Below are 17,455 nucleotides of genomic sequence, written 5' to 3' on the forward strand. Positions count from 1 at the left end.
AGAAGGAAGTAAACAGAGGAAGTAACGTTTAGAGCAGTGCGTGTGCGTAGCTGGTGCGTAGGTGGCGGGTCTATCAAGTCAGGTGCCAAATACTTATAAAACGCGCTCTGTAAGTTTCGTTTTTCTTTTCCCTTTCTTTACAATCCCAGATGAGAAACACATTCACGTGTTTAATGTCAGCGCATGCTATCTATTATTATCACCTTCCACAGAGGAGCTGGGTGGTTTCCTGTGGGAAAATGTGTTTTGCCATTGCAGTTGCAAAAAGCAACACCTTCTCAATAAAGCCAAGGACTAAAAAAAAAACGCTTTCATAATCATACGAAATTCAAACTAAAGACAGTCAAACCAGCAACTTGAAAGTATTGATGATGACTTGTGGTTGGTGATGAAGTAGGACACTGGAGGTTGTAGCGTAATTACATGGAATTGGAATGCGAATTGCGGAATGTGTTTTCTGACAGCTCCCATTTGCCGTACTACTGAACTCCACGCATGCGCCCTTACGCTACTTTACGAGCAACAATGGCGTCCTCCTTCGGGATGTGCAGGTTACATTTGAGAGGAAGGGGAAGCCTTGCAAAGTGCTTTCAAAAAATTGATACGTGTCTTCAAAGAGAAGTTGGGACCAACGTTGTTGCTGCACAAGTTGAAGCACCCAGGAAAGAAGAAACTGGTTAGTAACTCAAGCTGTCAGGGGGAAAACAGTTCAGAGTTAGCCTGCAAGCTAGCCTTGATACATGCTGTCTGTTGATCTGTACGCCAAACTCAATTTCAAAACATGGCAGTTTATTCTAACCTTGAGAAGGGCTAACCTTGCCTATTGGCCACGATACATACCTGTGAAACATAACCCAAGAGCTTTTACGAATCGTGGGGACTCCAGATCAACAATCCGGCGTGTAGATGATCAACCAAGCTTTCAGCAAAATGCCAGAACAGAACGTTTTCACTTCACCTGTCATTTTCAGTTAGGCTATCCGATCAAATTGCACCGTGGAGTAGCTAGTTATTGTGAATCACTAATTCTGAAAGTTTGCTACTTGGTGGATTGCATGTATTACGCCCAATTGAAGAGTGGCTTCTAACGACTCAGAAAGGCTTTGTGCAATATGTAGCTACTGTATACCTTAGTTTGCCTAATACCACATTAACGCGTCAGATTTCTGAATGAAGTTTGGTGTGACTTACATTCTAGGGCAATTAGACTAGAGTCGTCTATATGTCAATATACCTTTCAGGGAGGGATTTACTTACTCATCTTCATCATTCACCCCATTCTGGCTAACCGAACATTGTTAAACTGCATCCACATTTTGCAGCTAGACTAGAGTCTAGTCTAGTTGCTATGTTCGCTATGACTAGACTAGTTATAGCTAATGGGACTACCTTTATCCAGCAGATAATGCTGCAAAATGTGGATGCAGGTTAACAATGTTCGGTTAGCCAGAATAGGGGTGAATGATGAAGATGAGTAAGTAAATCCCTCCCTGAAAGGTATATTGACAGACAGTGATTTGTGCACCTTTTGAACCTTCCTTTGCTCTCTGTTGTCAGAAAAAAAGGAGGGGCGCCGCTCGTTTTTTGCTGTCCAGGCAGAGAGACAAGAGCAAGCAGAGAGATCTGTTCTCATCAGCTGCCAGTCCAAAACCAACAAGAAAAAGTTCCTCAAGTATTTATCAAGCCATGGAGATATCAAAAAGTGTTTCTTTTATGAAAGCTATGTAAGTAAGACACTAAGCATTGCATTCCTTTCCAACAATCATCATACTACAATCAACATTATGGTGACCAGATGAGAATGATGGAGGGGTGTCACGTTCATGTCCTCGAATATATTTCAAATACCTGGACCATTTTAAATGTCAGAAGGATTAAATGTATATAATAATTTAGAGTAACATCACTCCAACTCTGATAACTCTGTTACAGATGGATAAAATAGATAGATTGGCTGTGAGGATGATATGACGCACAGTAGCTGTGTTTACGAGATCATTGCACACAGCTGAGAGATATGTTAGTCATTCTACTGTACATGTCTCTTCAGCAACTAAGATTGACATTAAGCTGTAGCAGCTCGCAAGCACATTTTAGATATATATTTTCTTAATCACAAACTCCTCCCGTAAACTCCTCATGCAGTGGCTGCACTCATCTGGTTTAAAACAGTAGCAGCTCATTGCGCTTTGCGCTATCTCCACAGCTGTGCATTATTTATTTATTATTCATGACAATTTGGCAGTGCTCCAAAAGACACAATTTCTCATGTTCAGTGCAGCATTTTTCAATATTGTTACAGTGTCACCAAGTCAGGTCTCCACAGCCTTTTTGCCTTCAAGTCAAGTGAGTCTCACAGCATACAGACGGCTCTCACCGCCCAGGATCTGTTCATATTGTCTAATGTCTATTTATAATGGTTCATTTTCGGGACGGACAGGATTCGGGATCCTGGGACAAGTGCTCATAATTCAGGACTGTGCCAGATTTTTTGGGATGTCTGGTCACCCTAATCAACATCATGCAAAGTTGCAATTTGATGATGACAATCTGAACAACTCACCTCTTGCATAACTGAGTGTGTTGATTTTATGCTACTGTTCCATTCTCCAGGGTGTGTATGCGGTGGTGGAGTTTTCCAATCAGGAAAGCATTGCCTCATTACATGAAGCAACCGCCATCCCTCATGTCAACCATGAATCCATGGTGCCTTTCAAATCAAGACTGCTGTCACTCAGGAGTCTCGGTCCTGCCAAACCACCAGATTCCAAGGCAGACCAACCGTGCCAACCACAGAGCACCATCTCCCTCAATGAGCTCATACAGAGACTGTCCCGAGAGGAGAGTGTAAGTGTATGAGGCTTGTCCTGCTGGTGCTGCAGCTGACAATATCACACTAGAAAAGCCAGAAAGCTATTTACATCTTTAATGTCCAGTGATTAAACCATTCCTCTTTTATTTTACTTATTCGTCCAATTTGGGCTATACGATTTAATTTAAGTTCTTTCATTTATTAAAGTTTGACTAGGCAGGGTACAACAGCATAAAAACACAGTTTTTAAACAGTGAATCCTGAAATCCATCAAAACTTTACAGTGATGAACATCACAAACAAAAGCTATGAATTTATGAAAATTAACCCTGAAATAATTAGGTAATTTAAATGAGATAAATAGGATTAGGTCATTTATAAAACAGTTTAAGAGCGTGAGGAAGAAAAGAAAGTTCATGTCTTTTGGTTCTGCTTGTGGGCACGAGGTATTATTCACTACGCTGACAAAGAGAGTAAGTGGATGTTGAGGCTGGATGCAGGAAACCATGCAGGGACTGTCCAGAGTCTCCTGTAGCTGATTATGCATAATATTCATTGATAAACCGAGAACTTATTTTAAGTTGATTAGTGGTGCGGTGATGCTACTGTTTAGTATTGGGATTGGGAAAGCCAGTATCAGAATAAAACGTGTACACGGGACGTTTTGGCAGCGTGTAACCAGTTAACCTGTTGTTGGTTTTTTTACCACATGTGCGCTATATAATTACTGTCGCCATTAAATACCTCCCAAACCCATAGACAGCAGCGATGTTCTCTGTGTGTCTCTTCCCTATTTGTTGAACTCGTTGTCTGGTCCAGAGCGGAAGTAGCAGGAACATTCGCTGTCATTACAGTTGCAGGTACTTCTGGAACAATGTTGTCGAGTTTTCGAGTCACAAAATTGTCCCTCGTTGGTTTCCTGCGAGGTCTCGTCTGCTTTATTAACATTACATTGTGACCGCCGCAGTCACATGGGCCATGCGTCCATTACGTGCAACGTTACTGCACTTGTGTGAACACTTTAATGTAATGTTAAAGTTATCATCTGTAGCTTACAGGCAGCATTATCACCTCTAAACAGTTTATTTTTGATGATAAATGAATGATTGCGAGTCCAAAACACAGTAGTCTCGCTGGCCAGCCTCCCCTCCCTACCGTGAGAGGAGTCTGGCACCGCGGAAACAGGCAACTGGGATAAGCCCTCCCCTGCTCTACAGCTGCTCCCCATTGGAGCGACTGTTTCAGTTGCTGCTGGATGTCCGCTCCCGGCTTATTACAAGCTCTGTCATTGGCTCCGACCATGTCAATCAGAGTGGTTTCCGCTCCCTCCTCCCTGTTTGTCGCTGTAAATAGTGCCCTGCCGCCTCAGTGAAAACAACAATGCTAACTAGCTAGCAAGCTAACGGCAGAAACCTACACGCTAGCTCGTTGCTACACGCTGAAAACGGCAAGTTGGATTGTTGGAAACTATTTTCCAAGGGCACTGCCGCTAAGCGCCGCCCATCGCAATCCCACTATGGAGACCTGCGGCGCCAGACTCCTCGCGGTAGGGAGGGGAGGCTGGCCAGCGAGACTAAAAACACAGTAAAATCATTGTCAAAACTTTATTTAAAAGGACAAAAAAAAGACATGGACTCGGTTATTGATTTTTCTAGCGAAGATGATTAGGGTCACTTGCGTTTTTTTGTTTTTTTTGTTCTGAGTTTAAAGTGAAAGTGATAATCTAAGATTTCAGTTTTGTTCTCTTGGGTGACACCTATGGCAATGAGTGGTAATTGCAGACTATGAACATGTTTGAGATTATAACTTTAAATCAGGATTCTGAGAATAAAGGCGGAATTCTGAAAATAGTCAGAATTTTGAGATTAAAGTCAGAATTCTCAGATTAAAGTCAGAATTCTGAGGGAAAAAAGAAGCATACATGTGACATCACTGACGATGTCAATGATGATATTATCGACGGTGTACTGTAATTTGAAAGTCTAGGGTCCCTAGATTTTTGTGATGTCAAAATCAGGTCATCCCTGATCACCAACATTTCTGAGACTGATGCCGCGTTCGTTTATAAGTGGGATGTGGCAAGTTGCCAGTTGCTACTAGCAAAAATCAAATAAAACGGCACTATAACTCGGAGTTCCTACCCGCAAACTTGGGTATGATTTCTCAACCCCCAGTAGCTCCCACCGCGTCATTTCAACATGGCGCCCACGATTGTAAGAATTTAAAACACATTTTTGACACATTTTTCTTTTCTTTTCAATAATAGTAAGCTTTGAGACCAATCAGCATACCAATACAATAGTTGGTTAAACTCATACAACTAAACATTAATGTTGTTATTAGCTGTTAGCTTAGACAGCTAACGGCTATTAGCATCCATGGTTTTGCGAGATGAAGCCTGAAGCTCGAACGCACGTAGGTCGGAGATGACGCGTTTCTCACTTGCCACTTGCCAGCTCCTACCATAAACGAATGCAGCATGAGAGCTACCTGAAGGGTAGAGTCATGTGGAGGGCTACCTATTTGATATAATCTTCCAGAATAATATATAATTGCTCGGTTTACCTTTAAAGGTCCCATTCCGTGCAAAAGCTGTTTTTACTTGTTAAATGCATATATACTGCTGTCATCCCTCCCTGTAATGAGTGGTCACAAGCTCAGAACTGCCACAGTTGGATTTGTCCCTATCCAGCGTCCCCCTGCAGTCTCCTTCAAGCCACGCCCCCTAACGCTCTGTTCCCCCAGACGGGTTAATGTGACATCAGTCGCTTCCTCAAGCATACTGCGCGCGTCTCTCACACAAGCTACCTGCACCATTTTGTCTATAGCCACAAAATTAACACTTCTAGCTGGAGCAGTAGCAGAGCGTACGCCGGGGCAGAGGGTGCGGCCGCCACGGGCCCACTCGTCAGGGGGGCCCATCAAAAAAAAAAAAGATTTTTTATTGTGTTTTTATTTTTCTTCTTCAGAACAAGCTTGTCTGTAAAGTGGCTTCACTGTAGTCTTTCTTGGACATAATATTACTTGGCTCAATGAGTGACAAATTGTGTTTTTGGATATAGGGGCTATCAGCTATTTTACAGTTGTGACTTAAAATGACTTTATTTAATAAAGTCAGTGGTGTGAGTCTGAGAGGAATTCAATCAATAGACAATAACATTGGTGTGTTTAAAATGAGATATTCCACTAAATATGGCTAAAACCGATTCAAACATGCAAAAAAGGCACATTTTTCTTCGCGGCCTGGCAGGCCCGGTTCTACGGGGGTGCAAAAGCATGCATTGCACCCTTATTTGTCTGCATACTGTCAATGGTTGAAAAGTAAAAAAAATTTTTTTTTTTTTTTATAAATGCTACAGCTGCACACTTACTGTTTAAACTTGAATTATAGTTGTTGTTTTTCTTTGTTCTTTGATGTGATTTTATGGCTTTTTGGCACCTATATGTAATCTTTTAAGGTTGAGATAATTGTATTATCATTATATGGTCCAAATATTTCAGTAAAGCACTTGAAACACTTGAAATATTCTTGCTTGGGTGGTATCATTCTACTTGAAATGATGGTCAAATTTTTTTTTTTTTTTTTTTGATGGGGCCCCCCTAAGAGCTTTGCCCCCTCTGGGCTGATAGGGTCGCTCCGCCCCTGAGCTGGAGCGATGCCAACTGTATGTGATCCAGCAACTGCGGAGGTGCATTCGGTAAGTCTAGGCATTTTGAGATGTCCTCTTTAGCGTAGCAACCGTTAAGTTAGCGATAGCTCGTTGCTAACGTTAGTTGTGGACACAACCTAGCGTGCTGGTCCACAGACGCTAATCTGATTGGCCGCTGGGAGCCTGGGGCGGGCTCTCCCTCAGCGGCCAATGGGAACTGTTAGTTCTGAATATATTATAGAAACAGACCATTCTTGGGACGCAACGAGATGAGGAAGTGACAACTGCGTCACAACAAACGGGGTTGCTATATTTTCGACAAATTAATCCAGAATCATGTTTTATGGACCAGAGACACACGTTTTTAAGAGGTTACAGCTGCACGAATTGGGACCTTTAAATAATGAATATTATGCATTTAATTGGCTACAGGAGAATCAGCTATGTTCACTATTTACTATTAATGATTCCTCACAATCATTATTAATAATGTTTTAGCAAGTGATCATAGGAAAACACATATACATTTCAATGTGCAAGTTTAATGTTTTCTCTGTTAATCTTAACAATTAATCCCTTTCAACATTTGAAATTGAAACAATATCACATTTGTCACATAAAGTTTAAATTCCTAAACTCCTTTTTTGGTGTTTCAAAAGAGAACATCTGTAAACCCGTGTCTGTAAAGGTGACAATTTTTAGAACGTAGTCTGCGGGCACCTCATTGGTTCCCTGCAGGCACCCGCCCGCGTGCACAGTGTTGGCTACCACTGCTATAGATAAACTGTAACACCAAAGCACAAATGTGTTTTGATTAACCTACAATTATTTTGTATCTTTTAGTTACATAGGTTAGATTAACACTTGCATAATTTCTTAGAAATGTATGAGACCATCCACAAGTTTCTCTTGAGTTTAGTTGGCCACTGAGCCCCCTACTGATGATGCACTGATACATAGGTTTTGCAAGCACCGTAGTGTTTCATAATACTCTGGGTAATGTGTTTCTGCCTTATTTACAGAACAATTTTCACAGATGCACAAGTCAAGTGTCCAATAATATTAAGGACATGCTATGTCTATGTGAATCTATTTTTATAGATCTCTTGCAATCTAATAGATTTCGGTCGTGGAAGTGTTGTGTTTACAGAAGGCTGAACAATTAAACAATGTTTTATTGAAATCACAATATGGCTAAGTGCAATATCCAAATCACAGGAGCTGCAATTTGTTGATAAATGTCAAATGTGTCACAACAACATACCATTAAATGAAGCATTAGGGGCTATAGAGATTCCCTGGCCTACAAATCACATTCTCCAGATGTAAAGGAACATGCTTGGTTGGTACAGAGTAGACTCCAGCAAAAATTACATAATTTGGTAACACTTTACAATAACGTACACAAATACTGTAGTAGTTACTAGTAAACTAATCATTAACTAATAGTTAATGAGTAGCTAAGGAATAATTTGTCATTAGTCAATCACTAGTTAATCATAGTTAATGAGTAGGTAGTCATTAGTTAATGATTAGTATCTAAGTTCCTGAGTAGAGTAGTTAATCAATCAATGATTACTAAATGTCAGCTCATGAATATAGTAGTTAATCATTAGTTACTGATTAGTCGGTCAGTTCCATGAGTAGAGTAGTTCATCGTTCGTTAATGATTAATAAATGTCAGTTCGTGAATATATTAGTTAATCATTAGTTAAGGTCACATTGTGAGTATAGTAGTTAATCATTAGTTCATGATTAGTTGTTAGTTCCTTAGTAGAGTAATTACTCATTAGTTAATGCTTAGTCAATGGTCAGTTTGTGAGTACCGGTATATAGTTAATTGTTAGTTACTCATTACTTAATTATTACTTGTCCATTAGTTACTCTTTTTGTGTACCCTACCATAATTTATATATATTTTTCATCCATTCAAAATGAAATGCAAAAATTACCACTCCCACTAAAATTGTGACTCATATTGCAATCGCAATATGTCAAAAATAATCACAATTAGCCTTAGTTTACAGTTGTCTCTGTCTGCTCTTCTCCCCTCAGATAGACCAGCAGATAACCTCTCTGACAGAAGCCTACCAGTTAACAGAGGAGAACACCCGCCTGCGTTTCCTGGTCTGCTCTCTGCTCAAGGACATCGCTGCTGCTTATTTCCCAGAATGCACCATCAGGCCATTCGGCTCCTCGGTGAACGGCTTTGGGAAGCTAGGCTGTGACCTGGACATGTTTCTAGACCTGGACAGCATCAGCGGAAGGAACATCAAGATGGTAATAAAGGGGAATGCATGGAGAAAGACCTTGAGTTACTATCATTAGACTAAAGCAGGCTAACCCATAAAAACAGCAGATGAGGCTGTGTGGAAGATAGAGCTTTCAGGATCTGAATGTTGTCTCTGAACAGCATCAGTGCTCACATCGGGAACTCGTATTTTTATGTGCATCATCAGATGGCTCATGCAGTGTTAATCACTTCCTTTATTATGGTTATTCACCAGTGTTTTGTTTTCCTAGTACGGGTGTAAAAAATGATTGATGCATAATATACTATAGACACACTGAGCTGTTGTGGTTTAAAGCTTTAACTGTTGCCTTGAAATATATGAACATGAATGGGCTTATACACGTCATTGTCAATGTCTGCTACTAAATTGTAGGGATGCACACAGTATATCGGCAATCATATCGGTATCGGTCGATGTTAGTCATGTTATATATATATCGGTATCGGTCCAATGTGCAAAATAACAGGGCAATTCATCATGTGTGACAAATGTACAAGTGCCTCACAGGTGAACCATGTGGTGATATTACCATGACATGAAATCACAATCCCCTCTTTGTTATAAAGGTGTACATTTGAGTTTGTTAATTTGAGAACCTCTGGCTGAACCCTTAGGAATTTCCAACTAATAGTGTAAATAAGCAGGCAGGGAATCGTCAAAGGTTGTGCTTGTTCATTAAAATGTCCTTGTTGAGTATTCTAGCATGTCATGCATATGATCTGTCTATTACTGTAGTCTTATCTCATCTAGGTTCAAGCCCCTATGTCAGCAAGCATTCAACTTGCTGAAATGGGGGTAGGGTGGGGTGTGGGGTAACAGAAAAGGGAATTTCACAAAACGATTTCCTCCTCTCGGTCTCTCAGCCAAAAGCAGGCCTGTCCCTGGAGTACCAGATGAAGCAGGCCAACTCGGAGCGGGCCGTCACCCAGAGCATCCTCTCTGTCATCGGAGAGTGTGTGGACAAGTTTGGGCCCGGCTGTGTGGGGGTGCAGAAGATCCTCAATGCCCGGTGCCCCCTCGTCCGCTTCACCCACCAGCCCTCTGGCTTTCAGTGTGACCTCACAGCCAACAATAGGTATACAGTTGCACACACACACTTTGCATACAACTGCATGTAATGTAAATTTGTTCTCATTCCTCAGCATTGCAATTTCTTTTGCATTTGAATTTTGCTGTGACGTTTTATCACTGAGTGGATCTGATGATCTTGATGCTGTAGACATTCTCACAGAAAAGGCTCTCTCGAAATGTCAATTACAGTTGGTCATAGGCCACTTTCCTCACAGAAACTGCTAGTTTTATGTTGTGTTTCGCAACGTTTTTGGCCGTGTTGGCGTTGCAAAAACCCCAAACAGAAACCAGGGTTGGCCAGGAAGTGCTGTGTGAACGTTGAATTGCATGCTTGCCACAGTGGAACTGGATAGGGGGACCTGACAGGAGGCTTGTTTGTGTTTCACTTCTCTCTTTCCGGACCTAAAGAGATTGTGGTCTCTGCTTATACACACACTCACACCTGCTAACGTTCAGAAAACCACTCTGCAGTTTCTAAGGAAATGGAGTTGAACCTCCCGCTGTGGTTGAAAGGGGATTTTTCTGAAGCCTTGTTTGGAGGGTTATGTGTCCGATAAAAAGAAGATAACTGAATGCCATCTGAATGTGACTAAGTCAGTCACAGTGATGAGCTAAAGGCTGCTCTCTAGTGGTGGTTTTGCCAGGACTTGTTCTTTCTTCTTCAGAAGAAGACGCAGAGGGCTTCTGCCTTTCCCAAGAGTAGACTACAACGACACTTTTGTTTAATGTATTTTAACAAACGCTTGTTGAGAAAGACGACATGTCAAAAGTCTATACATCGGACTGGTATTACAGTCTATGCTGCTTCGTAGCCTTCTTTACTGTCTGGTACTTTTTCCCATGAGAGACTAGGTGGTAGGGTGTAGTTCTCAAAGCGGAGTCTGGGGACCCCCCAGCAAAAAGGGGGATAATTTATTTTCACTATGATACCATCCATAAGTAACACAATGACAGAACAGAATGTCTGGTTATTTTGCTCATGGGTTTCTGTAATAAAACATCTAAAAGCTAAATCTTATCAGATGGAGGACCCTGGAATAAAATCTTATCATTGGGGTCTGTCATCTAATTTGTGTCAGATTAGGGGTCCTTGACATCAAAAAGCTTGAGAACCACTGGATTAAGATTTGAGATGGATTTGAGATTGTTTACTCTGTTCCATCTTCTGCTATTGATGTGATCGCTGCCCTGCATTCTGCACTAAGTCAAATTTGTTTGTAATATGATTACTCACTATGCCATTAAAATGAATTTAGAATCTTAAGTAACCGTCCCATGACAGAAAGGCCACATGTTTAATCCTCACAACAGCAGATGTTGAACTGTCCCTGAGCAGGTCACTGAACACCCATTTAATTCATTGTAAGGCACTAAGGACAGGAGGGTCAGCTAAAAATGACAAACATATAAACTGTCCCTGTAATCTCCCAGTACCCCATGAAACCTTATTTAGTGGCTTATCAACATTATTGGTACCTCTACTACCTACATTTAGGGCTAATGTCCACCAGCTCCGGAACAGATGCGGTACGGCTCCGGTACGGCTGCGAACAGACCCACACGCATGTAATCAGATGCATGCGGGATCTGACCAAAATAGAACAGGTGCGTAATTTTTCCGTACTGCATGTATTGCCAATCTATTAATATGGGCAAGAGTCTGTTCTGGCAGTTTTACCAGATCCGCACGGAGCCGTACCGCATCTGGTGTACATTTGGTTTTAGCCCTGCCAAAACATGCAGGACAATAGCGAGAGGTAGAGCACCCAGATTAACGCCTTTCTTCTTGCCCCGCAATCTCATGCGGTTCGTTCTCCACAGGGTGGCGATGAAGAGCACGGAGCTGCTGTACCTGTATGGAGGGCTGGACTGGCGGGTGCGCAGCCTGGTGTTCACGGTGCGCTGCTGGGCCAAAGCACACGGCATCACCAGCAGCATCCCCGGGGCCTGGATCACCAGCTTCTCCCTCACCGTCATGGTGCTGTTCTTCCTGCAGAGGAGGAGCCCGCCCTGCATCCCCACCCTGGAGCACCTCCGGGACCTCGCAGGTACTGTAGCTGCTACAGTGTAGCATCTGCCTTCTGCCCTGAAGGTTTCCTCTTGTGTCCTATGTCCTCTCTATCGTCAAGTACCTCAGAGTACTGCAGATCTAGGATCAGTTTGACCGACTCGTCGTAAATGTGATTTGATTCGGGAATCTTGGTCAATGTTATATATTAAAAAATGGAATTCCAATTATTTGACAGAATATTGCAATTGTGATTTAGACATTTTTTTTTTTTTTTATATAACCTTTATTTATACAGGGGGAGTCTCACTGAGAGTAATGCTCTCTTTTTCAGAAGTTTCCCTGTTCACATTCACATACGCACGCACGCACGCACGCACGCACGCACGCACACACACACACACACACACACACACACACACACACACACACACACACACACACACACACACACACACACACACACACACACACACACACACACACACACACACACACACACACACACACACACACATATACCTGGAAGCTGACCAGTACAACCACATCAACTTAAAAAAAAAATCTTGATGTCAGTAGCGTTTTAATATAAGTCAGTGTGCAGGATTTACTGAGTTTGAGTATGATGACAGGTTTCACCAATATTTTTCTTGATTCATGGACTGCAGAAATCCATTTTAGACACCTTTCTCCCTTAATTGCCTCTGCAATATGGAAATTGTAGATTCTTTTTTCTTAGATTAATTGTATTGAATTGCTTGTACTAGATCTGAGAGTATGTCTGCTCTGAGATGTTTGATAAACGAATTAATTGTACTAGATCTGAGAGTGTGTCTGCTCTCAGATGTTTGATAAATGTATTAATTGTACTAGATCTGAGAGTATGTCTGCTCTCAGATGTTTGATAAATGTATTAATTGTACTAGATCTGAGAGTGTGTCTGCTCTCAGATGTTTGATAAATGTATGGCGCTTGCTCCATGTTTTTTGTCCATGACTGTAAAAATATGATTGTAGCCAACAGCAGCATTTCAAACTCTAGTCATAACCCATGTCTGTACCAGCAGAACCTAAAGTACCAAGGAGGTCCATTATCAGCCACCCTAGAGAGTCTGTGATTGTTAATTGAAAAAATTGCAGTAGAGTTTATGCAGATATATGATTGTAGACTACTCCGTGGGTTTCATTGTGGCTCGTGTAGATGACTTAGGCTAGGGCATTTAGCTTTCCATTACCATTTATGCATCTGGGATGAATGGGTAACGTAGTGTCGTGTCGGCTCTGTTAAAGTGTCCCCGGTGTTCGTTAGTGTAACCTCCAACACACCAGTCTGCCTCCCTGAGTCCACTACTGCTGCTCCACACTCTCTCTCTCTCTGTCTCTCTCTCTCTGTCACCTTGGCTGCCTGATAATTGCCTTCCAAAAGCAATCTATCCCCCGTACCACCCCCCCCCACCCCTTCTCTTCCTCCCCGGCCCCCGCTTAACGCAGACTCTATCACACAGAGTGCTTACAGGACAATAAAAGGCCCATCACTCTGAGAAGGTCGATGACCCCGCCTCCTCTGGAAGCATGCATGCGCACACACACACACGTGCGCGCGCACACACATCACATATACACACACACGCACACGCGCACACAAGTAGGTAGCTAAACAGTGGTGTAACCCCCCCCTCTCCCCCACCCCGTCATGGTCAAGGAGACTCGTACCAAGGGCTTTGATGGAGAACCAAACCACCCCACCAAGGACATGATCCATGCTCTCTCTCTCTCTCTCTCTCTCTCTCTCTCTCTCTCTCTTTTTCCCCTCCTCCCACAGACATAGACACTTCTCTCTCTCTCTCTTTCCTCTCCATGTATGAAGTGGCTCCATCTGTCTGCGTCTTGTTTATGGCCATCATATCCGTGTAAAGGCAGTTGTTCACCTTGTGTCCCTGCTCTCCTCCCACAAGGCCCCGCGGACAAGAGTGTGATTGAGGGGAACGACTGCACGTTTGTCAGTGACCTGGGCAGCGTCCACCAACAGAACAACACGGAAACACTAGGTGGGCATGAGAGCGCCGTCCAATAAGAGCTTTGGAACTGCACTTGTTTTGAATGCATATCGATGTCCTTGTTAGCTGTCTGTCATGCTGATTTCACCCCTTTTTTTGCATTGTCTCAGAGCAACTGCTGCATGAATTCTTCGAGTTCTACGGCACTTTTGCATTCAACACGATGTCCATAAATATCAGAACGGTAAGCAGTTTACTCTAAAACTTCTAAAGCAACCCAACGATTTATGTGCCAAAAAGTGGCGATTACATTTGAAGAAAAATTAGCTGAGGCATTTATTCAGCACAATTGGCAGCAAGTGAACAGATTAAGTTTCTTGGAGAGTGCAGCAGGACTGTTATTGGGATCGAACCCGTGGCCCTTTGGTTACAATAAGGTCTCTCTAGCCTCTAGGTCTAGGCTGCACTGCAGCAGTGAAAAACAGAACTTTAATAAGGAAAAGACAAAAAAGAAGAGACTTCAGCAGTCGAGGAAAACCAGTTCAGCATTCACTCAAGTCTTGTCTCAGTCCCAGGGCTGAGCTCCAGCAGAGAAAGCTGGTGGTAATCAAAGCAATGTTTGGTGGATGACGTCTTCCCATACGCAGATGACAGCTGTCCCTGTCATGTGTGATGGATGCCGGCCCCACGGGGCCCGGCGCCATTGAGCTGTGATCCTAATTAGGAGCTCGATCAGGATCAGCATAAACAATCGCACATTGTTTCTATTTAGACCCATGTTCATCCTGGATGTTCCCTGTTTGTTATCAGTTTATTTATTGACTCTCCAGTGGCCCAGGAGAGAGGAACAGAGCATGCCAGTTGAATATGATATGGCAAATAAATACCACACCTTAGCCTAAGTCAGGCCAAATTGGACCTTTTATAGTATTTATCATTAAAAAGGAGGACAAATATCAAGCAGAAATGGCCAGAAATCTATTTAGAAGCCATATCTAAAAGAAACCATCAGGGGAGCATTCAGGCAGGACTAATGTTCCCTCTAAAGCAGGGCATGTCTCTACAAGATGCTTTATTCACCTTTGTCTTCTAATTCATCACGTTGACCTCATAATAAGATCTTGTCAGTCATTACTCCACGGAATTTAGTTGATATAAGTCATTTTTGAAGTTTTGGTGTCAAATTATATTGCATGCAGGGTCTTTGCCATGCCTTATGGTTTAATGAATTGACGTCCCTGGGAAAGAGAGACCCTGCAGCCTAATATATGAGGCTAATATCAGGGATGACATAGCAGACGCAGCCTGCAGGTAGACTGCGGCCATGACCCGAGCCCATAGGCTTTCACCAGTAGAGAAACAGCCATAAATCTGCTTTACTGTGCTTCGCTCGCCTCCTCTGACTGATGGCTTTATGTTGCCGTCTTCTCTGCCTCCCTCCTGACGCAGCTCCATCCCTTTAGCCATTCAGCCCTTTTATTGCCAGGATTTAGGCAGGATCCAGGTACTTTATTTATTTATTCATTCATTCATTCATTTATTTCGGCATGCAAAGGACCCTGCAAGGTTCTCCACATATCCCTGAACCATATTTTAATAGTTAATTTGGTGAGCAGGACTGCTAGACAGTAGGGCTGCACAGATAATTGAAATGTAATCGAAATTGCAATATGGCCTACTGCAATTTTCAAATAGCAGCCTTTAACAAACTATATTTGTTAAAGGCGAAATGTGTGTTAAAATATCATTTTAAATGAAATAGCGGTATTGTCGTGCTGCAGAGATGTCCTGGCCTAGTACATATTGATCTACAGACTTCAGAAAACTGAATAATGATTGTGAATAATACAATTATTGTGAATAATACAGGGATGAGTAGAAGACTCAATTATAACATCAAAGACAACACGCTAAAAGCCGTTTGCTGTGTGTGATCCCAAATACCCCAAGTACCAAAGAGGAAATAAAGAAAACATTTGCAGAGAAACCTGTTTTAAATGAACATAATGCTGTGCCTTCAAAAAGTCAGTTTTAACCCGTAGTGAGTCATGCAGTAATAAATTAGCGCTTTTATTTTGTAGGTAAAATCGTCTACCTTCCGTATGGTTAGTAGCCACGAGAGCTCATTATTTTCACATGAGTTTGCTGGGTTCAGTTGGGCTCAGTTGCTGTGACAAGTTGTGTAGTGTATGGTTCCTCGTCTGATGCAGTCGTGTAGTGTATGACCCCCAGTTTTTCAGTCGTCATAAAAAATCTTCAGGAACCAGTCGGGTAGTAGTCTATACCACGGTCTATACTCCCCAGTCTTTTCATAATCTGTGAAGATTTTCAAAGTTGTATAGTGTATCATAGGCTTTAAAGAGTCTTCCAGAGTCGTATCTGCGGCCGACAGCATCTGCCAGCCTGCAGAGAGGTGTACCAGTCAGCCATAGGTGCCCCAGATACAGCAGCAAAGAGCTAAAAACATGAGCAGCAAGATAGATGGACCATAACATGCAGGGACTATGCATATGGCAGCTCTTACCCTGCTAGCCGGGTGCTTCTCGCTCATACTGACCATTAGTGCCCGGGGACCCACTTAACATTCCCCATAAGACCAGCGTTCCGCTCTCGCGGCTACGTCTTAAAAGGTTATTTACCTGAGCCAGAAGCTTTAAGTGAAGACCCTATCCGATGCGCAACATCGTCTTCTAGATAGTGACAGATGACGCTTCCAACTTGTTGCATAAAATCCATGTCTTTGATATCAAAAAGTCCTTAATGCAATACCATTCAGGAAGTGTGGGGGGCAGTAGTGTAAACACAGTGCATCGCTGTCCGTACTGCCCCCCACACTGCCCCCCAGCAGGGTAAATGGCAGCTCATGCTCACCAGTGTGTCCCCACCTGCTAACAGTGTCCCCCTTCCATCTCTCCAGGGCAAAGAGCAGAACAAGCCGGAGGTGGCCCCGCTGCACATCCAGAACCCCTTCGAACCCACGCTGAACGTCAGCAAGAACGTTAACAGCACCCAGCTGGATCGCTTCATGGCCTTGTGCCAAGAGAGCTCCTGGCTGCTGCAGGAGAGTGAGACCGGCACACCCAAAGGCAGTCGTGGGGGCAACACCCCCACGCCATGGGGGCTGGCCACCCTCCTCCTGCCCTCCCAGGTTGCAGCGATCAGAGGGCGCAAGAAGAGGAAGAGGGAGCCAGCCAGTGCGAGAATCAAGAGCCTGCTAGAATCCTTGAAGACTACAAACCACCAAAACAAAAGCTAAGACACTGAGACATTTCATAAATCAACTCTTTCCTCCTCATTACTTAGGCTACGTTCACACAGCCATCCTTAGTGCTTGAATCTGACTTGATGCTCACATCTGATTTGTTTGTGTGGCTGTTCACACAGACCTTTTAAAAGTGGCCCATATCCGACTCCAGTGTGAACAGATCACGGACATGAAGTGACCCGCATGCGCAGAAGAACAATAACGTCACACCCCTGCACTGCACTGCACTGCTGTTCTACGTAAACCCGGAAGAAGACAGCAGTAAACATGGCGGCAGCTGACGATGTTGTTTCATCTGTTGTTCACGGTTTAATTTCAATGCCCGCGTGTTGGTCCTCCCCCTCCCTCCTCCCTCCAGC

The 17,455-nt window shown here is 43.0% G+C and overlaps 1 protein-coding gene across 1 annotated transcript; it reads left to right on the forward strand.

Moving 5' to 3' along the window:
• Nucleotides 1-525: 525 nt before the first annotated feature.
• On the forward strand, nucleotides 526-17,117 carry mtpap (mitochondrial poly(A) polymerase; the record flags this gene model as incomplete). The annotated part of the gene is made up of 9 exons (XM_083656690.1): nucleotides 526-676; nucleotides 1,558-1,724; nucleotides 2,614-2,847; nucleotides 8,518-8,742; nucleotides 9,620-9,831; nucleotides 11,649-11,875; nucleotides 13,790-13,882; nucleotides 14,002-14,075; nucleotides 16,749-17,117. The coding sequence occupies 9 exons, from the start codon at nucleotides 526-528 to the stop codon at nucleotides 17,085-17,087; spliced, it is 1,722 nt and encodes a 573-aa protein (XP_083512816.1). The 3' UTR covers nucleotides 17,088-17,117.
• Nucleotides 17,118-17,455: the final 338 nt, after the last annotated feature.

This window comes from Poromitra crassiceps (genome assembly GCF_964638095.1).
Source record: "Poromitra crassiceps genome assembly, chromosome: 2".
NCBI lineage: Eukaryota > Metazoa > Chordata > Actinopteri > Beryciformes > Melamphaidae > Poromitra > Poromitra crassiceps.